At 37.0% G+C, this 26,609-nt stretch overlaps 1 protein-coding gene across 1 annotated transcript in view; it reads left to right on the forward strand.

Moving 5' to 3' along the window:
• The window catches only part of LOC108965390 (inactive dipeptidyl peptidase 10), a 40,292-nt gene that overhangs the window by 9,123 nt on the left and 4,560 nt on the right, over nt 1-26,609 (forward strand). The window contains exons 2-6 of the mRNA XM_018927750.1: nt 23,470-23,930; nt 24,024-24,297; nt 25,103-25,370; nt 25,446-25,740; nt 25,799-25,931. Coding sequence (XP_018783295.1) covers nt 23,725-23,930; nt 24,024-24,297; nt 25,103-25,370; nt 25,446-25,740; nt 25,799-25,931 — 1,176 coding nt within the window. The 5' untranslated portion in view covers nt 23,470-23,724. The remainder of the gene's footprint in view (nt 1-23,469; nt 23,931-24,023; nt 24,298-25,102; nt 25,371-25,445; nt 25,741-25,798; nt 25,932-26,609) is intronic.

The following is a 26,609-nucleotide window of genomic DNA, read 5'->3' on the forward strand; positions in this document are numbered from 1 at the left end:
TAAATATATGGAGTCTAATAATTTTTAATAATAATTTAATAATAATTCTTTAGAAAACCATAAAATAGAACTAACAACACACTTCGGAACATATTTTTTAAATAAGTTTAAAATAGTTTCATTAAAGTGGGAAGCATTAAATTCAATATTGTCACTGTAATCTGGCCAATTTACTTTAGAAAGTTTGTAATTAATCTTCTTAAAATTAGCTTTCGCAAAGTTGAACCGAAAACAAAGGTCTTGTGTATTATTATGAGCAAAGTTACTATCTGATTTCGATGTCAATTTTCAAAGCAGGATGATACAGATCCTCTGGCCGAACCAAAGCATCACATCGGACAACGGAGAACATTGAAGCGTTATCAACATAAACTAGAACTAAGAACTTACCAAACTCGTTTGAAATTAAATTAATTTGGATAAGACCCAACCACGACATTTCATCTAAGAACTCGTTAAAACATAAGCATGTACTAATAGGACTGCCGTGATCATCAATAGATTTCCATGATACGCATTATTTCATTTCATTATCTATTTTTCAGCCATTTGTTTTTACAAAATATCAAAACTCTCTACACATTTGTTTAGAAAATTACGTTTCACTACAAATTCTATCAGGTTGGGAACGTGCAGTAGTTCCCCTGTCTTTGTGCATTCGAACTGGGTCTATAGTCTGTACGCGAGCTCAGCAGACATTTGTCAGCAACCAGCAATATGTTGGGTGCGAAAACTTTCTGGCTCAAAGCAAAATGTAAAAGATCCTTTAGCCCTTAGCAAGGCTCAAGACTACATTGATAATCGTCCTAATTGTAATATATACTGTTCAATTGGCACTCAAGTGTTGAATGGACGAGACGGTTATTATGACCCGTACCTTCTGGGCATCACAACGGAAAACATTTTTAGCAGTGCAAGTCAACCTAATTTATTCAATACATATGTTCAACGCAGTATTTAAGGCCTTACCGTACCTTCGACTAATCACTGCGAATTTCTCTGCTGCTAATTTCGGTACTTTCAACCTGGAAGAATACAGGTTGCTTGCACTAGGTATTGGTATATCTTCTGACATATTTACTGAGACACGAGTTGTCTTGCCTGAACAACTAGAAACGACGCTGTAATGTGATGTACAAAATTAAAAGATATGTATCAAAAATACCATCGTATATCGAAAAAGCGCCTTGAGCTTTCCACAAATTTATTAAGGCGGCTAATATAAATATCTGTTATCTCTCAGAGGTCGCCGAAAGAATTACAGAAGTTTAAATCTCAGCCTTGTGACTGGAAAGTGTAAGAGAAAGTGTACAAATGTTTACGTCTCACCTTCCTCAACACAACTTTGAAAATTTGCGGCCCAAAAAAACTTTAGTCCTACCCCATGTGTGTCAATAGAACAGGTATCCAAGCAAGTATAATGCGGAAGTAGCTTGATGCTATTACTAATCCTTAATTCGCCTTGAGTCTCTGCTATTAGAATGAAAGCACACTTCCCTGAAAGAAGCTGCATTTCGGAACTGTACAGTTGCTGCTACCTAGATGGCTGCTAGGTCTTCTTGAAAGACACTGCAGTATTCTGTTAGCCTGAAGAAAGCGTTGGTCGAGAACACCCAACAGGCGATATGTTCTGGAAGAAGCTCATTGCGCATCTGATCCTGTCACTTCGTCCCACTCACTTACCTTTGTAGACATATGCGAGGAGAATATACCACCAGATATAAACTGGGCTATCAGAGATGCAGTCTAAGTGACTGAGGATTACAGAACCCAAATTGTATCTGATTTCCCGGAGTCTGATCTACGTGGCAATGTACCTTCGGCTATGCTCTGTGTAGAAAGGCACTAAGTGTCGTTACTGTTGTATGTCCACTGATGCAAATGAAGCCGCTCGTTGAACACGTTATAGCTGTTGAGCGAGTGTAGCTTCACGGAGCGTCCTCTACCAAACAGATATACCATAAAATATTATTGGTGAAAGATCCCACTGTTTTATCAATATACTGAAACCATTGCCATCCTCATAACTGGGACTCCATGACTGCTTCCTATCAAGGATGCGGAACAATTACTTCCCCTTACTGCGAATAAATGAATTAGAATGGACACACATCACTAATGGTTGGTGAAGACTGATCAAATTTACCAAACTTACACTTATTGAGTGGTTAAAAATTCTTGAGCCTTTTTAATCAAATATTCTGGCGAGGAAAAGTTTAGAATGTTGGAAAGGCCTTCGGTAATAATTACTTGTCGCAAGCAAATGCTTTTGATTGATATAAATGATAGTGAATGCGTTGACGACGAACCACGTCCACGATGACCATCAACATCAATTGATGATCAACACGTCAATAAAATAATATAATTGGTGTTTGAGAATTGACGATTAAAAGTTAAGAAACTTACTGGTGTCGTTGGAATATCGGAGGAATTAGTAAAAACCATTTTAAGAGATCATTCGGGCCTAAGAATAGTGAAAGTGGTTCCATAAACACTAAATTTTTTCGAAAAGCAGCGTCGCGTTGACGTCTGGTAAATAATGCTTTCCGACTACCACGATGCCATGAAACGTATTATAACTGGTGACAATGGACGAAAAAACAAGTCAAAGCTTGTCAAAAATCAAGGTTATGTTGATAGTTTTGTTCATTTAATGAGGTGCGGTGTGCTCGGAATTCATTCCGACCATCCAAATTGTCAGCAAGGTTACTTATTATATTTGAGTGTGATGTGTCGTTTGCGCGAAGTTATTCGACAAAAGGGGCGAGAATTATAGGCGGACAATTCTAGGTTTTTGTATCACTGTAATGCACCGTCGCATACTGCAATATTATGAGTCTTGGACTATGTGTTGCGAAGCCGAAAAAACAACGTCAAAGCAGGTCAAAAATCAAGATTATGTTGACAGTTGTCTGCCAATATCGAGGTGTGGTGCTACCCGAAGTCCTTCCGACTGGAATACAAGCAATACGTAAAAAACTGCCGGGATTTTGGGCCAAATACTCTTGGTTTTTGCATCCCGATAATGCACCGTCGCATACTGCATGCATTCTCGCCAAATTTTCAACTAATGTTGAGCCGCACCCATCGTATTCAGCAAATTCAAACGACGGCTTCGGGAAATCGGTTTTGACTCACTTTCTCTGAATGGATTGGGCAAAAGTGAATTGGTTTGAGAAAAAGTCTTACTATTTTTTGCAAAAAAAAAAAAAATAATAATAATTGTTCAAAATCTATGTCGTTCCCCTCAAAGTAATTCCCCCGTGTACATATATAAAGGAGCACATAATCTAAAAGTTTATATTTAATGATTACATTGTCAACGTTCCATAGTTTGAACTCTAACCAAATATTATCCATCATTGTCACATTTGCCACTGGGTGCAAACACAACTTATCACTTCAACACATTCAGTATGTACGTCTGTATACCATAGACGAGTGGGTTATGTCTGTATGACCCGTAAACCTATGCGAGTTGGCATAAAGAAAAAGGAAACTTGATGGATTTTTGTTGATTTGCTTGCTTTAGGTCTGTAGAGGTAGTTGCAGTGGGACTGTATGGCGGTATGTAATGCACTTTGTAACCATTACCGTTACGCTTGCGTCATGACTGCACTCAATGCAATAAATGGATGACTTCGTTTGGACGACTGCGGCTAGGGATATAAGTACATTTGAAGTATTGCCGACACATATCAATGCACACATACACCGCACTCTCATGTGTATATATGGACGATAGCTGGATCCAAGGTTCGCAATAAATAACCGCTACTTGTGGCGCGAGTGGGTTTGTGCTATATATGTATGTACATATATAGTATATTAGGGTGTGCATTATTTCTCAAGTTGATTTTTTTCTCACCTGAAGCTTCAGCTTTTACCCTGAAATTAATGAGCCAAAGTAAATAAACTCTTTATTTTCATTTTAAACCGTTGTTAAGTCATTTGATTTCATACGTAGATATTCATATAACATGAGATTTTTTTTTGAGAGTATAATACTCTATAGACATGAGATTTTTCAATAAAAAAGGTCTTAATAAATTAAAAATAAAAGTATATAGTATATCAAATGTTGTGAGCCGTCATACAAGTGACATTTCCTTCTGTGTTGCTCATACGCCGTGGTACTCGTGTTTGATCAGTACATTTGATGAATAACTTTAAATGCTATAACTTTTAAAAAGAATACGTTTTATGAAGAACTATTAAGACAGTTTTTGTAAAGCGGAATATTTTGTATTAAAATATGCTGTTATAACAGTTATACGTTTACTTGTTTTAGAAATAAAAATATATTCCTTGTTAAATATATGGAAAAGGAAAAAGTGACTTAGGCACACAATACAATTGAAAATAATGACCTTCTTTACTGAAACTCTAGGGGCCGTTTGGGGATAAATAATTAACTTTAACAACGATCACCTTAATAGTTGGTAAATGTGGCCTATGTTTCTTTGCGTTCTGTGCACTGCGAACAGGTGTGCAATGCAGCCGACGCTGGCTCATACATTCGGTGTAAATTTAGCCTTGAGCTTATCATCATCATTGAGTTTTGTTGTAAATGAAATGTTTTCATCATCGAAGAAAGTGCAAATTAGTGCAAAGCATATTATTTCAAAGCACCTACCATGCCATGAGTATATTGTGTCCAACTACATACCTACAAATCTAAATATATATTTGCCAGCATACATAAGTACATATATTATACACCAATGAAATATGTAAATAAGTTAGATACTAAGGTGTGTACCTAAATTGTATACTAACTCTTGCATGTGTGGATATGTGTGTTTGTGTTGGTGCGAAAGAAAAATGGTAAACGAAGACGAAACCCGCAATTACGACCGAAAGTATGCCTGAATGCACTTATGATGGTTCATTCATATGACGCTCCTTGGTGCTAGTATAATGAAGGTGTTACTATTTTTATACGAATGCCTTCAAATGTTACAAATTACAAACACTGTGCTTACTAACATATACACATGTGTACATATGACTTATTTAAATGAATATATTAAGTTGTATGAAGCGATAGTATTGAAAGTACTTTCGGGCATTGAGAATGTGCCATGCGTTGCATGTGTAAAAAAGTAAGGATGCGTTAAGTGTGGACGAAACAAACAGCTCTGTTCCGAAAATGGTTTATACCACTTGTGGAATCTACTATGTATAGAGAACAAAAAAGTGTCTCTTATTCGTGTTGACTCTATTCAATTGTATCGATCATTATATTAGATATTCCAACGAATTGAATGAATTAATAAGCCATCTTTTACTGATAACCATGTATCTATGTATATATGTATGATGACAAAATAGAAGAAGTCGATAAATATCAGTACTTTCTTTACTATCATATCTAATGATTTTCTAGCTTTTGCTTGATTTTATATCGTGAAATCGATCGATGTGTTACTATTTCTCCTGTATGATGTATACTTAGGTTTGCCATAAATTTTGTTAAAAGTTTCATATCGTAAATATCGATAAATGTGAGAGTTATCTTAATAAAGTTAGGTAATAATATGTTCTTGGACACTTTTTAACTTATTGTCAAAAATAAAATAAGTACCCATCATCTTAAGATCTTAAGGTTCTATCTCCGAAACTATTACTCGGATCAACGTACGACAATATTCTAGAGAAGTTGTAAAATAAAATAAAATATCGATATTTTTAAACTCGTAAACCCTTCTAACCCCTTAAAATACTAAAAACAAGTATATACTCGTAAAGTTGCGATGGTTTAGTTCTTGGTTTCTTACCTTTCATCAGATCCCTTGTTGCGATAGTATAGTTCTGATTCCGGTCGAACTACTCCACCGATTTGCTTAATTAAGTTTTTTAAATGTTCACAAAACGCCTGGCTATCTTAATTCGTAATTTTTTTATAATTTATTGACAATGTTGTGACAAAATTTATGTAAAAAAATAAGCAAAATTAAAAAAAATTAAAAAAAAATATGCAAAATTTAAAAAAAAAAACGTAAATACTTTTTTATTTATCAACATTTTTCCATGACTCTAGTCGGGACGATAACCATTCACGTACTTTTTAAGAATAAATTTGACATTTGTGTTTCATCCAGAGATGATATGTGAAAAAAGTTCAATTATAGAATAAAAATATCTATGAAAAAAAAAATGTCTAAAAAACAGGCCAAATTATCCTACTGACCACTTAAATTAAAAAAACGCCAATCCATTAATTAAATAATAAGAGAATTCAAGAAAGTGAAATAAGTATATGACATTTAATTTTTCTTTACGCTTGTTTGATGTGAATATTGTCCATGATTTAACCGTTATATTTATTCAAAAAAAGGAAACTTTTGAAATTCGAATGTAAACAAATTTCAAACTAAGAACAATATATGTGTATTTTTAATTAAATAAAATAAACTGCCGGATACTTGCTGTTTGTGCAAAACTTTTAGTAATTTAGATCAACTCAGTCATTGAGAATATGTGGACTACCTTTTAAGTTGAAGAAAAGAAAATAATCGCCACTTTAATGAGTATTCATTAAATTTACTTCCCACTCTTCATAAAAAAAACAAGAAATAAAGCCTAATCTTCTGATAAATAGAAATTTGTAACATTGATTTGGTTTCAAGACAAACTTGTTTGCGAATAGCATACATGCTGCTTAATAAAGTGCTGTATGCTATTTCCATTACGTTAATTAAATTAACGTCTTATTTTGCGAATTCGATAAAGAGAGTCTGGTTCATTGCTAAAGGCCAATGATTTCAAATAACCCCCAAAAGAAGAGTCTAATGGGGTTAAATCACAACTTCTTGAAGGCCATTAATGTCACAATTTCTTGAAATAATCGAATTCCCAAACATATCTCGCAGTAATTCGGTTGTCGCACGTGCTGTATGGCTTGCTGGAACCAGATGTTATCAAGATCAACTAATTTCAATTGCGACTACTACTGTTATCATCGATCTATACTGCTTTCCATTGACAGTAACGGGTGTCACCAGCTTATTTTTGAAAGAAGTACGGTCCGATGACACCACCAGACCAAAAACCACACCAAACAGACCATTTAAGTGAATATGAATGCCTGTTTGAAAAACTATTATTTTGATAATAAATTTTGTTCTGCTTTATATACCATTTGTCAAGAAACTCTTTACACACTAAAAACAACAAACATTTTTTTTGACTTTGCATGCAAAAATAACGCCTTTAGTTATTTTTTTTTCAATATTTTTTTAATGCAGTACTATTATTTAGCAAATTTTAAATTAGTATGTTCAAAAATAAAAACAATACAGTGAGAGGGAAAATTTTAAAGCAACAAAATATGAGTTTACACATTTTTGACACTGTCAAGAAACTCTTTACACATTTTAGTTTTCGTTTCTATTATGTTCTATTTGATCTTTTATCTTTGATTAATTTTAGGCAAGACATTATTAGAAAATTATGTTATTAGAAAGTCATTCTTCTAAATTTCATTAAGATTTCTTACATATTGACCGATAGTTGCATTATACTACAGTGTTCCAATTGAAAGGTGAATTTTAAATTTATATTTCGCGTGTTTTTCGAATCGTTAAATTTCTGTACGTTGCTAGTACTGTTAGTGATATCTATGCTAAATTTCACTTCAAAATATTCATTAGTATTTGAGAAAGGCATCGTTATGTGCGACTCTAAAAGTGAATTCTTCGATTTTTACCATGTCTGAATTTATTGAATAATAAAAAAGTACTATAATGCACCATCTAATACTGCATTCGTTATTCGTGATCATTTCGTCACATTTTCAACTAATACCGTGCCGCAACCACGGAATTCGCCAGCAAATTCACATGACCACTTAGAGGACACCGTTTTGACTCAATTGAGGACATAAAAGCTGAATCGAAGAAGGTTCTGATGACCATTACGATTCGTTGGCATAAGTGTATTGTAGCGGGAGGGGCCTACTTTGAAGGAGATGAAATGGACAAAGTTCATCTTTCAATTTGATCACAGTAGTATCTAAGGTCAACCGGAAGTTCGAAAATATTAATATTGGTATGAAAGAAGTATTGACCCGATTTTAACTATTATCCCCACAACATGCTACAAATTTGTTATAAATATAAATATTATATATTTTTGAAAAGTTATAATGCATTTTTGACCATTTTTGGGAGTAACATAAAACTGCAGCACAATTTGTGCAAAGTTTTTTTCTGGTAACTTCATTGATGTTTGATTTATATACTGTATAGTGAAAGAATCAGATGAAATTTAAAAGTTTATTATATGGGAAGTGTCCAGTTCTGTCCATTTTCACAGTGTATGACGAATGTTTGTAGAACTGTGAATTTGTTCAGGTAGTTCCAGAGATATATGTTATGTAAATTTTGGATGGAATGACTCATATATTAGTTTGTCAAAAAAGTCTTGCGGTTTTTCGCTAGTTGGCGCTGAGAGTGCGTAGTTCCTTTTTGGAAAGCTCATTTCAGGCGCTAACACGTGTTTGAATGATTGTCGTTTCTTTTGAGTCGTTCGTGAGTTATAGCGTCGCAAACATTGAGCAAAATAAAGAGAAAATACGGCATATTATACAGTACTACTACGATAAAGGCAAAAATGCATCTCAAGCCGCCAATAAAATTTGTGCAGTTTATGGACCCGATACAGTTTCCATTTCCACCGCACAACGATGGTTTCAACGTTTTCGTTCTGGTGTAGAGGTGGTCGAAGATGCGCCACGCTCCGGAAGGCCTGTCGTTGAAAATTGCGATAAAATCGCTGAATTGGTCGAAGGAGACTGGCATAGTAGCAGCCGTAGCATCGGTCAAGAGCTGGGCATGAGCCAACAAAAAAAATTTTATGAACAATTGAAAATACCTCAAAAATACTGCAAAAATACCGCATGACTTTTTTGACAACCTATTATTTATATGTTGTGATAAGACGAATTGTTAGGCGAACGAAACTTTTATACCCTGTGGAAAATGCTGCGAGAGTATTAAAATAAATCTCACTTTCAAGCGCTTTTCCACACAAGATGCGTGATTGCGCAAATCGTCGTTTTGATTGCAATTGCCGTGTGACAGCAATGCCAGCGACCATAGTTTGTTTATTATTTTATTATTTATCAAATATACACCTATGCGAGAGTGCACGAAGCACACTTGAATGTCAAATTTATTATAGCAAATATTCTTGATGTGTTATTTTTATTCGACACCGCTGCCATTTGTGCAACCGACAACATATGTTTATTGATATACTATATATGTGAATATTTTCGCAACAGCACGCAAGCCTATGAAAAAATAAAAACAAAAACAATATAGAAAAGCAATTTTCAATGCCGAACTTGACTTTGCCGCCACAATGCTATAAACTATGAATAAATTTTCTAATTTTACTACGAACAAAAATATATACATATCTCCCAATATATGTATGTATGTGCGTGTGCATGCACAAGTAGAATTTTCGAAATATTTATATTAACGAGATAAAAAGTGTCATCGTCGCCATCGAAAGACTCTTTGTTTTGTATGAGCTTGCATGCTTTTGTTTGTATGTATGTATGGACCAGCCTATTTTAGTGAAACTCGGAGAGATATACAATAAATCAATTGTAAATGTTGTCACCTCAAAAGCAGACTGATTTTATGGGTAAACCATTTTTGCATAAAGAAATAAATATATTAATTCATATTTTGGTCGTTGATTCGCTAATTTCTTTGCTTTTTATGTGGGTTTGTGTGCCTGTCTGTGAAAATTTAACGTTTATCGTATTGGAAATTTGGTAGGAACACACAAATGCTTAAAAACAAATGATACTGGCATCATTAAAATTAATAATATGCGATGATTCATAGAAGCGGCAGACTTAAAAGTTGGTGTTTTTTTAAACACTTTTTTTTATAAAAAAAAAGACAATACACTGACTAACATTTTTGCAAAATAATTTACTCTAAAATAAACCTCAGTCTTGGCCTATCGTTTTTATTTCGGTTTCGGTTTTAGAACGAAATAATAATCATTTCTTTAAGATCCTATTTGAAATGCTCTCTGTATTTTACACTACAATTATCTAAATTATTGGAAAAATCATGTAAATGATTGGTGATAGAGTCCAAATAGAACTCATAGTTTCTCACAAAATCATAAAGTCTTTTAGCGTATTTTGCAAAATTGCTTCAGAGTTTGGTGCTTTGTGGTTATTGAGGAAAATTTCGACAATCAACACTAAACCTTTTCAAGCTTTACTTTCTGCAACAGTCACAACTTTGGTAAAATCTGTAGTTTTTCTCCTTCCACATTCAATACCTTAACAAATTGCTTTCATATTCCTAAATTAATAACGTATAAAATCTTTTTTATTAATTTTAGATTCTTTTTGGTGTTGATATTTCACAACCCTTCTGTTCCACTATTATACCGTTGTTTTTGAGGGCACGCGAATTTCTTTTCAAAATCAAAAGAGATTTTTTATTGAGAAAAACTTGAAATTAAGTAGACTGTAAGCTTCGATATCTCCATGTTTTAATTGTATTAAACCTTTAAACTTTCCACACTTTTCGATAAAGGGCCGGAGAGTGCGAATCATGTAAAACACATATGCGCGAAAAAGGCGCAGAACTCAAATCATATTAAAGCTAAGCATATAATTGGTTAAAATAATTATAAGAAATACAAATTTCATAAAAACAAAAGCACATTCAATATTTTCGTAAATCAGTTGCTAAGCTGGGCATATGAAATCATCGAAATTCGTTAAGGTATCCAACAAAAATATATATTATGATCTCCATTTCCTTCCTCATTTATTTCAATAATTGAAGAAGATTTCATCATTTATAGTTTTCCGTTCTTCGAGTATTGAATTTATCTTAGCTCGAAACTAAATCGCAATCCACTATTCTAAGAGCGACTAAATCTAACAAAAGAAGTTCCCACGGTAAAACATCGATGTAGTAGCTGCTTTTATTGTATATAGTATAAAAAGTTTCGGCACGAATTAGGGGTTTAGTGAATAGCATAAAGGGAACAGAATGTAAATCAGAAAAATTTCTTTATCTTGATTATTATCTGATCTGAACAATTTATTCGGAGACCGCAAGGCTGCCTTGCTAGCATGCCTTGCTGCAAACGAGTGTTTATTGTTTCTAAAATATTGGTAATAAATGAGTAAATTTCTTGCACTTTTACGATATTCTTAAAACATAACCGGTTGAGGTCTTTCTCTTTCTCTGCTTCCCCCGGCTAGTATTGCGTCGAATACTTTCAGAGCTGAACTATGTTAACGTCCTAGTATATCTCATGGTTCCATCGAATGCGATATTCGCCAAAGGCAATGCGAAGAGGACCATAAGTCTTTTGCTGAATCTTTATCTCGAAAACTCGCAACGTCGACTCATCAGATGTTGTCATGGTCCATGCCTCTGCATGGTGCAGGACGGGAATAATGAGTGACTTACAGTGTTTGATTTTTGTTCGTCGAGAGAGGATTTTACATTTTAATTGCCTACTCAGGCCGAAGTAACACCTGTTGGTAAGAGTTTCCTGATTTAAAGGCTTATTGCTGCCAGTATTAATGGTTTCGAGATAGATGAAATAATTTACGACTTCGAAATTATGGCTGACAGCAGTGACGTGGGAGCCTAGTCGCGAGTGTGACGACTGTTATTGTTTTCATTTTTTTTGATGGCATGAAATATTTAGTCTTGCCCCTCGTTCACTACCAGAGACATTTGCTTCACTTCCTTATTGATTATAGAGAAACAGGAATAATTCTTACTACAAGGTGTGTTCCAAAGTAAACATGACTTTGAGCTAAAACACTCGTTCGACTTGTTTTTGGACCGTACAAAAAGCTGTATTGAAGCAGAAGGAGGCTATTTTGAATAAAATAAATTTATTTTGCCGAAAAAACTGTTTGTTCTGTTTTTTTTTTTTTAAGTCCTGTTTACTTTGGAACGCACCTTGTATAAAATTCAGCAAATTTAAAGAAAGCGGCTATGCTGGTTAGGTCATGTCGTCCGAATGGATGCAAAAACTCCAGCTCTGAGAGTATTCGACGCGGGAAAGCAGATGAAAAGAAAGACGCCAGCGAAATGAAGAAACGTTTGGCGTGCTGCTGTTAACTCAGCTATAACCGCGTAAACGGTGTATACGTCAGTAAAGAAGAAAACACGTAATGCCCAACTGATCCATGGTTGATCGAACTGCCGGCTGTGAGGGGCGGTTATGTCGATAGAATAGTGAAAGCAGCTCGCGATTCGTCGCGCGAACTTAATCAGTATTTTAGTAAGAAATTTGCAATAGCGTTCGCTATTGATAATAAAATGACAAACCGAATCGAGTATTGGCGAGGTTCGAATACTCTAGAATCATGATACATGCAGTATTTTTCCAAGATGAATATAAGGTTAAGGATTATACCTTGCCTTTTGCATGGTTTGAGTTTCGCAACTTTCCAAGTCCACCTCGATGGACTTTTCCTTCGAAATATTTATGAACTCTTAGCTATATATATACGTTCGAATACACTGCTAACTATGCTACTCTCTAATAACCTAGCCTATTGCTTATATTCAATCGTGTCTATGAGGCAAAGTTTTTGTTGCAATTATGCTCCCCGTTTCCAAAAATAAATCAGTTATTTGTAAATTTCTATATATAGAAAAATTGCTTACTTATTTTATAAGTTTATGTAGTTGTTGCAAAGGAATGATTTGAACATCGAAACTGCTTCATTGCCCATAAATCAGTTTCAACTAGTGAAAATGCCTTCTTATTCTCGCACTTACACTTATAATAAACACGCGAGCGATTGCGTGAACTTCAAATATGCCGTTACATATGCACATATATATTATATATTATACTCGTATAATACATATAAAGCCGCCTACATATTTAGTTGTCTTCATGACTTTCTATTTGCCAAACTTTACGCCTTCACTTTTACATTTGTAAATTGTTTTTGTTTTGTTTGGAGGTTCCTTTTCTCTGCTTTGTTAGCCTTGCTCTGACGCAGACGCTACCATGACGTATCAATTTTTTTGGTTAAACACATTTCGCAAGAATGCTGTTACGGCGCGTCAATATGCAAATTATGAAGCAAACAAACAGACGTCAAGTGTGGAGGGCATAACACTAAGGTTTGCAAACAATTACTTCTTTTTTTATTATTTTTTGCTTAACGAAAATATGTGACAAGGGTGCGCTGTTATTTTTGTCACTGTCTGGCCGCTATGCGCATAAGAAACTTTGAAGCTATTATAACTGTAGTTTATTAATGATAATATTTGTTCTAAAGAGAACTTGAACAATTAATTTTTTTTGTTGGACGCAGAGTTTGTACCTAAAATATTTCGTTTATTTATTTATTTTTTTTTTTGTGGTGAATTGTTCGAGAATCTGTGGTATAATTCCGAGTTTAAAGTAGTCAGGCTTTTGCAGAAAATTTCACAAGTAGACTTTTCCCGTATATATTTTCTGCTAAAATTCTTAGAATAGTGGTGAATATTTGAATCGATAGCATTGTTTATAAGTTTATTGTGAGAGCACGTGAGAATAAAATGTTGGTTTTTTTTACGCAAGAAAAAATGTTAAATTCTGTTGCGCCGAAACCATTCGCATAAACACTTCGTATAGCAAGACATACGAAATAAGCTGATCCATTTCAAGGTTCCCCACTTTTTTAAAGAAAAAACATCGGAACTGGCTTAATTTTTGGAAGATTATCTCTTTCAAATGTTGGCCGGGGGTACGTCTCAGGTGGTCTATCCGCTGAGTCCAATTTTCGTGGACTCGTTCAAGCATTTTGACTGGTAACTGGCGAATGACACGCGTCGTGTTTTGCTCTAAGCCCTGAATCGAAGCGGAATGGTGCGCAATGACTTTATACTTTGCATATTCTTATAGAAAACAGTCTAACGGTGTGACATCATGTAATTGGTGGCCAATCGACCAACCCAAAAAGTGAAATTATCTGCTCACCGAAGTGTTCTCCTAATAAATCTAGTGACTGATGCGATGGGTGAGAAGCGAGAGGAAGAGATGGTGTCGCCTTGTTGAAATCAAATGTCGCCGAGAACACGAGCTTCAATTTCGGGCATAAAATATTCGGTTATCATGGCACGATAATGGTCACAATTGACGGTTATGTTCTCACCTGCATTATTTTCGTAAAAATATAGACCCCTGATTCCACTGATCCATAAACCAAACAAAACCGTTGTTTTTTCCGTATGAAATGGCAACTATAGAATTTCTTCAGGTTGCTCTCCGACCGAAATGAACTAGAAATGAACCTCATCGCTAAAAACAAAATTTGCCTCGAAAACGTTGCATCTTTTTGGAACTTTTCAAGAGCCCATAGAGCAGAAGTATATTGCTTGGGAAGGTCAATCGGATTTAGATTTTGCACAAACTATAATTTGTACGTTTTCAATTTAAGATCTCGACGTAAAATGCGTCAATTCGTTCCATACGTCAGTCCGAATTGCTGCGAACGTCGACGATTCGATGCTCCACGGTCTTCGTGTAGATTCTCAGCTACGGCCGCTAAATTGTCTTCACTGCGTACTAAACATGGTCTATTCGGTCGAATATTATCCAAAAATGAATGCTGGGTCTCAAGATGGGTAATGGTGTTGCGAATAGTACCATATCTAATAAGATTTTTATCTCAAGTTTGATCAGCGAGTTTGTGTGGCAGATATATGCTATATCGTTTTGATTCGAACTACATATTTGGAAATCGAAGCTTTGCCTTGAGCAATAATCTATGTAAAACTTCGTGAAGATATCTCGTCAAATAAAAAAAAAAATATCATTAGAAGCACCTGATTCTGATTTCCAATTATATGCAGCTTCTTTGAGAGAAAAGACCGTTTGTAAAATTTCATATCGATATCTTAAAAACTGAGGAACTACTTCGCGAATATTTAGATAGACGGATAAGTAGAAATACATGGCTAAATCGATTCACTCGTCATGCTAATCATTGAAATGCCTTCACATTTTCTAGGTCGCCGACTATTATCTTCTAAGTGTTAAAAACTTTGTGCAAACTTAATATACCCTCTTCAGAGTATAAAAAATCATGATTGATCATGCGGATTTGGTACAAATTATCAAAATAAAATTGTCTATACCCCGTAATTTCGTACCCCGTTTTGGACTTTACAAATTTGAAAAAAAAAAAAAAAAAATTTTCATATTATTTTGCTAACAATAAACCACTGTGCATAGGCTGAGCTAGTGCGCACAAACTTACTTACACTCGAATTCTATATCACTCACAACATTTTGACTTTTTCTTAATTTTTTTTTTTTTTTTTTTTTTTGAATAATTGTGGGGGTGTGTTTGAAAACGAATGAGTAAGTGTTTTAGTTTAGCTTAGTTTAGTTTATTTCTGTTTCTGTATTGTGCCGCACAGTTGTTGCTGTTATTGTCACATTGCTCGCCGTTGGCTTCATTACACCAGCCCTTGTTGCTTTTTAAGCCCTCATATACTGTTATAGTTGGCAAGCTCAAATTATTTAAGGGTCGTTGCCGTGATTCATGCAAAGCGTGCGCGCACATTTCGCCAATATTTATTAAAAGCACACTCATACACACTTACGAACATAACGGTATATATAGTCGCAATGCTTGTTTTTTCTTCTTACAAACTTCTTGTGTTTCCATTTCCGGAATAGATTTATGTGTGTAATCTTTTTATGGCGCGTGGCTAGGTTTTGTGTAAAATGAGCGGGGCGGTGTATTGTCGTGACCTTAACTTAAATATAATTACAACAACAAATATAACAAAATTAGGGAAGGTAACATAATTATTATTATTTGTAAGCGTGTAGCTTACTGAAAAAGTTGTTGTTGGCTATAAATTTTCATTGGTATTTCTTTAAACTTAAAGGGAGTTGAGTTTAAATTACTTTCAAGCCCATAAACTTTTTATACCTTTACAAATATAAATAGAGCATTCTGTATTTTAAGACTTAATTAGCTAGTCGCAACAGCTGGTACCAACACAAAAGGATGATTCAGGTCGTTTGATTCACAATGGATTACAGGGTGTGCATTTACAAGTGGCCGGTGCCCCGCTATAGTAACTGTTAGTCTCTATTTACTATTCTTGGACTTATGTTACACGCTCTTAGTTCTAGTCTTATAATACCTGTGCCAAATATCCTTCGTTATCTTGTATTTGCTTTCCATCTGTTCTGAGCTATGTATTTACTTGAACATAAAGCTCTCTTTTGCCATTCCTATATCTAGTACTTTCGCTTCGATGCTGCTGACTGAGTCTGGCAGTCGGATAGAGAGGGATTTCGAGATGGGCCCATGGTTATAGATAAATTATTATACTTTTCTATTTAATTTCTTCTCGATTCACGTTTAGGGGATGTCATCAACCGGAAATGGCTATTGAAATCTTACCATGGGAGAATATAGTCCGATTTCCTTAAGTTTGATTGGAGCATAACGCTATCTTAAACTCTTAAAGGAAAGGCCTGGAAAATATTTGGAAGTATTGAAAAATTTGAATTCAAGATGTAACAGAGCTTCTTAAATAATAATGATGAGGAATGCACTGCGACCTTTGGTCTATTGTGCCCTCTCCTTGCTCACACTGACTCGCCTAGACCCAGCCTATCAATGAAGTCCAGTAGACTACTTGGCGCTAGCGAGGCAATGCGATCCCTATCCGGAAACAACACTCCAAGGGCCTTATATCTGCGTCTACAGACTGCCGTGCAGTCGATCAACAGATGCTCCGGTGTTTCGGGCTCCCTGTCGCAGAAACGGCAGTTGGCGCAAGCTGAAAGGCCCATGCTGTGCAGATGCCTATTTAGCTTACAGTGGCCAGTATACCATGCGACTAGCAGCCTGAGCTCCTGGGGAGGTTTACTATGATTTTAAACCTTTCCCGGTTGTAACCTCCCATTAGCAGCTTGGCGTGTCTCATACCATGACTTTGTAGCCAGTACTCCTCCCTGCCTGCTCTTTCCTCTCTACGGAGCAGCTTCTTCATGGTATGGGGACCCACGATCGTAAAGGGTTCGGGTTCTATCATCCTGGTGGAGACTGCGGAGCGGGCGAGTTCGTTCGCCAGTTCATTGCCGGCTATACCTTTGTGACCAGGCACCCAGAGTAGGTGTACCTGGTTTCTTTCCGCAAGTCTATTTAGCCTCTTCCTACACTCCTGCACTAGCAGCGATTTGATATCGTAAGAGGAGATCGCCCTTAGCGCCGCCTGACTATCGCTGAGAATTGCTATTGCGATAGTTGCGATGGAGGTTTATTTCTATACACCGGCTTATGGCGTAAACTTCTGCCTGGAAAATGCTCGGGARCTCACCCATGGGTATGGGGAGCCTAGTGCGTGGGCCCACAATCCCTGCGCCGATTCCCTCCGACATTTTCGATCCATCTGTGTACCACTTCATAGTACTGTTCCTCAGCAACAGATCGAGGTTAGAGTCGTTCCAATCGTCTTTGCTGCCGAGGGTAACCTTAAACTTTCTACTGAGGTTAACTTTTTTGGTAGTAATATACCTCGGGAGGAGAGCCAATGGTAACTTGCCACTTATAATTTCCATCCCCTGGGATGAGACTACTTTACCTTTTCCACCCCCTCCTGCCGTTATTTGCAGAAGGGTGTGTTTGGCTACCAGACTGATGACCAAATGAAGCGGAGTAAGTTCAAGAAGAACCTCCAGCGCTGCCGTTGGACAGGTTCGCATTGCGCCCGTCATGCAGACCCAGGCAAGCCGCTGTAGCTTCAGTAGCTTAGTCTTAACCGATGTTTGCGACGCTACAGAGGCCCAGGCTACCGCCCCATATGTGATTATCGGTCTCACTATCATGGTGCACAACCATCTAACTGTCCTTGGCTTTAAACCTCAGAACCTTCCTGCCAGCCGATTGCACACCATTAAGGCTTTTGTCGCCTTGAGTAAAGTCAGATTTACGAGCTGTTTCCACCTTAGCGTAGAGTCTAGCGTCAACCGGGGTATTTTACACTGTTGGTCATCTCTATCTCACTCCCCCCAGGGAGAGTTCCCTAAGACTTTTAGGGTCCTACGTCTCGTAAACGGGATTACTGACATCTTGGAGGGTTGATATTTAGTTCAACCTCCCTGCACCACCTTCGCTAGGTTGAGACCTCTCAGAATCAAGTCACACAGAGTATCTTCAAATTTCCCTCTTGCCATAATGACAATGTCGTCCGCATACCCTTGGCAGCGGATCCCATTGTCTGTTAGCAGTGTTAGCAGGTCGTCTACGATTATTCTCCATAGCAGGGGTGATAACACACCTCCCTGTGGGCAGCCTCTCGTTGTGCTGAGACGAATTCTGCTATAACCTACTGTGGTCTCAGCAACCCTTGTGCGCAGTACGGCTTCTATCCATCTGCGCACTGGTGCCGCACATTCCTTTTCTCCAGTGCCCTGACTACACTCTTGTGGGACGTGTTATCAAAGGCACCTTCGATGTCTAGGAAAGCGCARAGCATCACCTCCCCATGCTCCTCTCTATTGAACTCTCTATTTCAGAGGGCAGCTGCTAGAGAGCAGTGCTGGTACCGATGTCCTTTCCATTATCCAGGTCCGCTTTCCGAGGTTGTTGCCTTTTATCTGGGTTGTAGTTTGTTTCGTTATTTGTATTCATCTTGTTCTTAAGACCTTTGGCTCAACAGGTGAGCTGACGGGTCTAAAATTTTTGTGGGGGAACTAGGAGGTCCGCCACGCCAGAGTCCCTTGACGCGGTAAGGCCACAGTTACTCCCCAATTCGGCCCGGTTTTGGGGAGGGTTCGTTCAAATACTCCGACCGATATGGAGCTACGGTGCACAGCTCTGGAGATGTACTAACGCAAACAATAAAAAAGTCATACAACATTTTCAAAACAAAGTACTAAGCCTAATTGTCAAAGCGTCTTGGTATTGTAGATGCGCTGATATAGAGCGTGATCTTTACGCCTAGAACGCAGAAATATTAAAAATTGCAACAGCACATAGTGCAAGTTTGCTACATCACTGTAACGAAGAAGTAGCCATGTTAACTTCTAAAAATGAACCACCAAGACGACTCAAACGACTCCAACCCAGCGATTTTTCAAATTAGCCAATACTCTAACAGTAGCTTTGTAATTTTGTAATAATAGGTTGTCAAAAAAGTCTTGCGGTATTTTTATTGAATTTTCAATTGTTCATAAAAACAAAAAAATAATTAAACTTATGCCCAGCTCTTGACCGATGCTACGGCTGCTACTATCCCGATCTCTTTCGACCAATTCAGCGATTTTATCGCAATTTTCAACGACAGGCCTTCCGGAGCGTGGCGCATCTTCGACCACCGCTACACCAGAACGAAAACGTTAAAACCATCGTTGTGCGGTGGAAATTGAAATTGTATCGGCTGCATAAACTGCACAAATTCTATTGGCGGCTTGAGATGCATTTTTGCCTTTATCGTGGTAGTACTGTAAAATATGCCGCATTTTCTCTTTATTTCGCTCCATGTTTGCGACGCTATAACTCACGAACGACTTAAAAGATACGACAACCAATCAAACACGTGTTAGCGCGTGAAATGAGCTTAGCATGACCCGATGCGACGAATAAAACTAGAACTACGCGCTCTTAGCGCCAACTAGCGAAAATGCCGCAAGACTTTTTTGACAACCTAATATTACGTTTAAATCATATTAAAATTGCTTCTTAGTCCTTCCTTTTATTTGAAGTGGTTGCAATGTATAAACAAAATAAGAAAAAGACGAAGAAGAAGAAGACCTGCCACCGTCTTCCAGAACGAGGCATGTCTTCAACGATCTCTCGACCGTCTTTGAAGGCTTTGTACCACTCGGAGGCTTGGTTTCTTGATAAAACATTCGAAATATCGCAATCATATTTGGCATAGTAATTAAGTCCTATCAACTTACCCAAATACATTTTTTTGAAATATTATTTATCCTTTTATGTTACAATGTATATTTTCTAGGGTCTCCGACGTTTCCTTCTGAGTGCTAGTTGCAAACTTAATTCAGAATATTCCGGGTATAGAATTTAATATGGCTCTTGATGTGTCTTGTCGAAATATCAAGAAAGTGTTCGTATCTGTCAAATTTACGGTAAAAAAAAATTATAGGATATAGGTCAACTAATATATTTCAAGTTGTGAGGCTGGAACATGGGAACTTTCATTCCACTATCGTCTGGAAGGCCATGAGCTTAGGCATTGTTTTGTAGCAGGACACACAATTTCAGCCCAACAGAATCATAGCTAAGCCGTACATATAAAGAAATATTTATAATTAACTATCATAATAATAATTTACTCGCCTTTAATATTTCTTTTGAACAGAATTTGTCTGACTTCGCGTTTGTATCCCTAAATCCTTAAAAAACATTTGCATATGTATATAAATGAATCTGAATGCGCTCTTAAGTTCATACCAAACCTACATTAGTGAGAAGTGCAAAATCAAATCATCATCAATCAAATGTGCTGACCTTTGCATTCATTTAGCCAGCGAATATGACGACTGCAGTCATTTATCCTCATCGTTTGTCCTACTCTTTCGTCTGCACTTATATAAGTGGGACGCCTTAATGACTTGGTGATTTCCACGCCAATGACTTTAAGATTTTTATATGAAAAATTAGAAATCATTTGTTGCCACCTTTTTCAATTGTGAGGCCGTAGAAAATATATAATTCAAGGTATGCATATATTACATAACATCGGCATGGAGTGCAATGGTATCCGAGGATGAGTGGCATGCGCTAATATGCCGCAAGTTGTGTAAGGTCGCCCTTATCGCTTGCTTGCTGCATTACATACATACTATTTAGTAGTGTTCGTAGTGTTTACCGCCTCAGCGCTGTGCTGTGCTTTGCCGTTGCGTCATGAAGTGATGAAGTGAACTCTCAGACGACCCCGATCATCGAATGGCAAAGCAGTAGCATGCGCTTAAATGTTTATTAGGCTAGAAATTATGTAATTATGATAAAATCTCTAATGAATAGCCATTGAAGAGCACTGTGAGTTCTTTTGTTTCGGTCAAGGATGAGCTTTGCTTTGTGGCGTATGCTTGTCGGGCTCGCGCAGAGTTTTAGGAACAACGGTTCCCTTTCTGCACAGTGTTATGTACTATATACATATTATATATTAGTATATTTGTAGTTAGGTTTTTGGTGCCATGAGAGACTATTTACTTATAGTGGATGCACCCTTTATATGTGTACCTATATTCCTATAAAAGCGTTGGCGGCCATTATATTGAAGGTAGGAAAAGCTTCAAAGACGTAATGCTTAAAACGGTAGTAACGCCTTCAATTAGTATTTAGATCCACTGCACTATTGCCAATAATGACATTTTGGGTGGCATAAAAATGTCTGCAAATAACTATTTAAGAAATATTGACGACTTCTTAGAGTTTTGAGTCTCAGGTCAACACAATATTATTCCAGATTATATTCTTTTGTTGTAATATATAAAACTGATGGGTAGATAGACATCAAGCTAGCTCGTCCCATTGATGATTTAATAAGGGATGTTATTTTAGACAAGTGTTTTTCATGATTACAAATGTATATTTAAATTCCAGCCGTTAGGTCCATTTTTAGATTACTTCTTGCAGCAATCGGGGTCGTATGTCAGCAGTAACGCCATCCAGGCGTAAAATGAGCGATGCATTCTGCGAACCTAACCATTATTTTGGTAATAAATTTGCACGACTTGCAAAAATCGTACCCTATCCTAAAAGCTGAATTATGCCGAATTTAGTGTTTGAAGAAATTTTATATCGATTCGGACTGTGTTTTATGAAAACTAATAACATGCGCACATTGGCCAGTCGTAGCTTCTTTATCAGTAAAAAACTATAAACTTGAGATACTCCTCTTAAAAGTAGTCAAATCACACGACTTGAGCGGCTAATTGGCGGTTTATTTGTTTTTGTCAACTGAAATTATATGATTCCTCCCAAAAAAGTCGTAGTTTTAGGCGCTGTCCTATTGCAGAGAGAAAGAAAATAATTGTGGATTTGCACTGTGACCTATGTCCTATAACGTCTATCACATATAGTCACAAAGGCTCAGCAGTGTGAACAATTCTAGAAGCTTGCTGGGCATGATGGAGCTGAAAACGTAGAAGTCCCTGAGCCTACTTCTACAAATTGCTCAGCCATCTGGTTACATGCCGCAAAACCGTCAGTTTGCACAAGAGACTATGCCCTTGTTGGACAAGTGCTTCGTGAGCCTGCAGTCCAAGATATAGAACGCGACAAAGAGACGAAATTTGACTGGAGGGAGGTTGATCATAACGCTAAACCTTGCTAGGTTTGAACCCCCTAATATTAACTTGGCGTGGCACTTTCCTGTTAGTGCTGCGCCTCAGTAGTAGGTCGTGCGTGAAATGACTCCACTCCGCCTTACTGCCGAGAGTAACTTTAAACGTCTTTGTGAAGCTTATCCTCTTCGTAGCACAGTCTTTTGGAAGAAGAACCAGAGGTTTGTCTTCACCTAAGGCCTTCATTTGCTGAGATCACATTGTCTTCTCTTTCCCATACCCACCTGCTGCTATGAGCAGCATGGTATGCTTCACTACCTGTTTGATCACTAGATGCAGCGGTGTGAGCTTCAGCATGACTTCAAGTGCTGTGTTTGGGTAAGTGCGCGTTGTTTCTGAAGCTCAAACCCAATCGAGTCTTTGCATCTTCGAATTTGAAGATTTACCGAAAACTACTTTGCCTTCGATGCCCAAGTAACCGCTCCATAAGTGCAAATAGGCCTAACGATCCTGATAATACCTGGCTGGCAGGCCCAGTATGTAACGGCTAAGCGTCTGCATATCATTAGTGCTTTGGTGGGTCCGGACAGTGCTAATTGAGTCTAATGTGATGCCTAGGAATTTGACCTCTTTAAACACCTAAAGCTCCCTGCCACCAAGTTTTAGGGGAATTTTTCCATCCAGAGGAAACCATCACTCATTTGACCATACCCGTGTGGAGTAAAAAACTCGCGAAAACAGGAATATATAATACACGTGTCTACCTTGAGAGCTCCTCTCTTAGGAAATTCTATATCTCCAATAAAAGTCTATTAAAATATTGCTGAATATCAGTTTGCCTCAGAACTTGTGGAAAACTATTATATAAAGAAAGAACCTTGGTTTTTTGGTTTCGTAGATAATCTCTTTACCGTGACACGTTCTCGTAATTAAATATTTCGTCGTGAAAATTTTTAACAACATTTTTATCGAATGTTATACTTATAGTGAGACTGTTTTTAGTAGTAATATTGTAATATTACAAAAAGTCATAAAATCATGCTCTTAAGTCTAAGAGTTGGCGAATTATGAAAATATTGCCATAGGTCTATAATATACTGTTATAAGTTCTTTGATGAAAATATACTAAATTTAATAAACTAAACTAAATTTTTCATATTTTTCTAGGTGAACTTCCACTTCCCTTTTCACCTTTCGATGTCCACAAAAACTACGAAGAGGAGTACACATAAATGATGCCCTGGATAAATAAATTGAAGATAATCACTATCAAAAATCAACTAAGTAAAAAGTGCTTCTCAGCTTTGGTGCTTCCTTCCACAACGTTGTCTTCGAAATTACAACTTCCGCTGGCAATGCAATTACGAGTATTTTACTGCTGTTGAATTGAAAGCTTCCTGCCAATCTTAGAGATAAATTGCAATGCATGCTAATGTCACATCAGATCGTGGTGGTGGCGGCGGTTCATGGCGTCTGCCACCTGATGAAACACTACAAGTACAAGATCCTAAACAGAAGAATGATGATTTAGATTTGGATGAAGGTCACAACTGGCGTAGTATCATATTTTCACTGTTAGTTATTAGTTTTGTAATAGCCGGAATTATAACCGCAATATATCTATTAGGGTAAGTGACACTTTCAACAATTCACCACTGTACATATATTCTTATCTACGCATTCATTGATACCGATTATTATTTTTCTGCTCCTCCTTGCAGTTATGTTGATGAATTGCTCTATTGGTCGGGTCGTCGCATGATACTCGACGAGTACCTGCAAGGCGATTTGACGCCCACACGTCTACAACCGGCTTGGGTTACGACGCGTAAGTATGTCTTCCAGTCGGACGACGGCGGACTGGCCATATTGGATACGACCAGCAATTCGGTTAGCACGCTCGTTACGAATCACACGCTGCGTCAGCTAAATGTACGCGGTTATCAGTGCTCACACGATCTGCGATATGTTCTATTTAGACATAATGTTAAGAAGGTATTTATTAGATTTACACCCTTGATTTATGAAATTAACTAAAACACATATATGAAAATAACGGAACGATCTCTTTTTTACTCTGACTTTGAAAAATGTTACAATCCCTCTCCAAGTTCTAATTTTGTTTATACTCGTATTACTACGAAAAGGCTGATACATGCCCCTGATGCTCTTCATATCATGATTAGTTCAACACTCCCGAGATCTCAGAACATTAGCGACGCAGTCAACAACCATGGTTATGGATGTTTATAACATTATAAATCCAAGATGCCTACTTAGGGGTTTTTTAAGTCTAACATAAGATTTTTATAAGTTTCCAAGAAGTTTTCTTCTGAAAACGGAAAATTTCCACATTATTTTTTGACCTTAAGTGAGGTTTTCAAAACTTTAAGCTTCTCTTGGTATCCATTTTGAGCTCGAATATTAAATAATTGAAGGTTCCCTTTAACGAGTGTTTGAGATGTAGAGTACATGCAACAGTATCAAGTCGAAGTCATAGGAATGATAAGGATACAGTTGGGTTGAGAAGTAGACATATATATACCTTCTAAAAGCTCTTGTTGGTACATTATGCCCTTACAAATAGGTATTTTCTGATAATAAATCAGTGGATCCTTTTTCACCTTCTTTTTGAAAACTTTCGAGATTGAACTTTTTTTTTAAATTATGAAATTTGAAAAGTTTCTGAATGCCAAATTAAGCTTTTAAAACTAATTGTTGAGATCTATCCAGTCCCCTACGATTCATTGTATTCTCAGATAAATAATTCTCAATTGAAATATTGTTTTTTTTTTTTTAGATTTTTCAAAAATCCTTTACCGCATTTTATACAATTTACGACGTTGAAAACGATCACCATATGCCTGTGAAACTAAAAGATTCACCGAAAGTGCAGCGTACGCGTCTACAATATGCCGCTTGGCTAGGCAACACTACCTCGTTGATCATCGTTGCCGACAACGATATTTATCTACGACAATCACCCACTGACGAGGAGGACATCCGAATCACAAATACAGGGTATGAAAATTTCATTTACAATGGCGTACCAGATTGGCTCTATCAGGGTGAGTACAGTACTAACATAAACATCAGACACATCAGACATAAAGTTCTTGTTTTAATATGATTTTAACGTATAGAGGAAATTTTCGAAAAACCCGAAGCGATATGGGCATCTCAAGACGGTACACACTTTATGTATGCCTCCTTCAATGACAGCAAAGTGAATATGATGACATACCCGTGGTTGGCGTCAGGCAGTATTATCGCTGGTAGCAGTATGTCACCGGAAACCTCATTTCCTGAAACCAGAAATGTGCGCTATCCCATACCCGGCTCCCCGAATCCCGAGGTCACACTTTGGGTAGTAGATGCTAGTAATTTAACCGACATACAATATTTTATTTTGAAACCGCCCCCTTCCTTGGATGACCAGTGAGTATTGTAGTGAAGTACATAGAGCTATTTATATTTACGTACTGCCAACTTTCAGAGAATTTTATATAACATCGGCTGGTTGGATCTCAGAACTAAATCATCAAGTTTCTGTTGTCTACATGACACGCTCTCAAAATTATAGTATAATCACCACTTGTTTAGCGGATACAAATTGGACTTGTGTCGAGGTAATTAGTCAAACTACTTATTACTTCCGAATAAAAAAGCAGGGGAGTATGTATTGGTATGGTAGATGGATTGATTGGTAGAGTGGATGTCTAATATCCTCCTTAGGACTTTGGGGGACCCATTGTGTTACCATTGTGATTAAAATCTCCGCACTGTACTGACATTAGTTCTGAGCCAACTCGTGTTTCTGATGAAGTTCATTAGTTCAAAGAGATTTAGAATATAATTTCATTTATACCAGAAATTATTAGGATATTATTATAAGAACGATTTACGATTTTCGTGCACACTAATTCAGAGTTTCTTACTAATCATGTTATCTTTAATCAAAATTTGAAATTGAATAATGTTTGGCGACTAACTTCCTAAGACTGCGATGATAAGTCGTAAGGCTTTCCATTAAAATTGTGGATCACTCGTTGAGTTTTCTGTCAGAAGCTCTTTATCAAATCCAGTTTCAAACTACCTGACTATTGGAGCGTCTTCCAGGCGATACGATCCTTGAACTCCTGCGTTCAGGCCTGGTCAAAGAGTGTCTAACCTCGCTATAAAAAGCATCGAGTGTCTTTGAGATGAGACTGATATGGGTGTCGGGCCACAGCAGGATCACAGGAAACTGTAAAGCTGAGGAGCTAGCAAGAAAAGGTATCGCTATCGGTAGAATGGTTCTCGTATTC

Source organism: Bactrocera latifrons, unplaced genomic scaffold, assembly GCF_001853355.1.
Source record: "Bactrocera latifrons isolate USDA-ARS-PBARC rearing strain unplaced genomic scaffold, ASM185335v1 scaffold_14, whole genome shotgun sequence".
In the NCBI taxonomy this organism is placed as follows: domain Eukaryota; kingdom Metazoa; phylum Arthropoda; class Insecta; order Diptera; family Tephritidae; genus Bactrocera; species Bactrocera latifrons.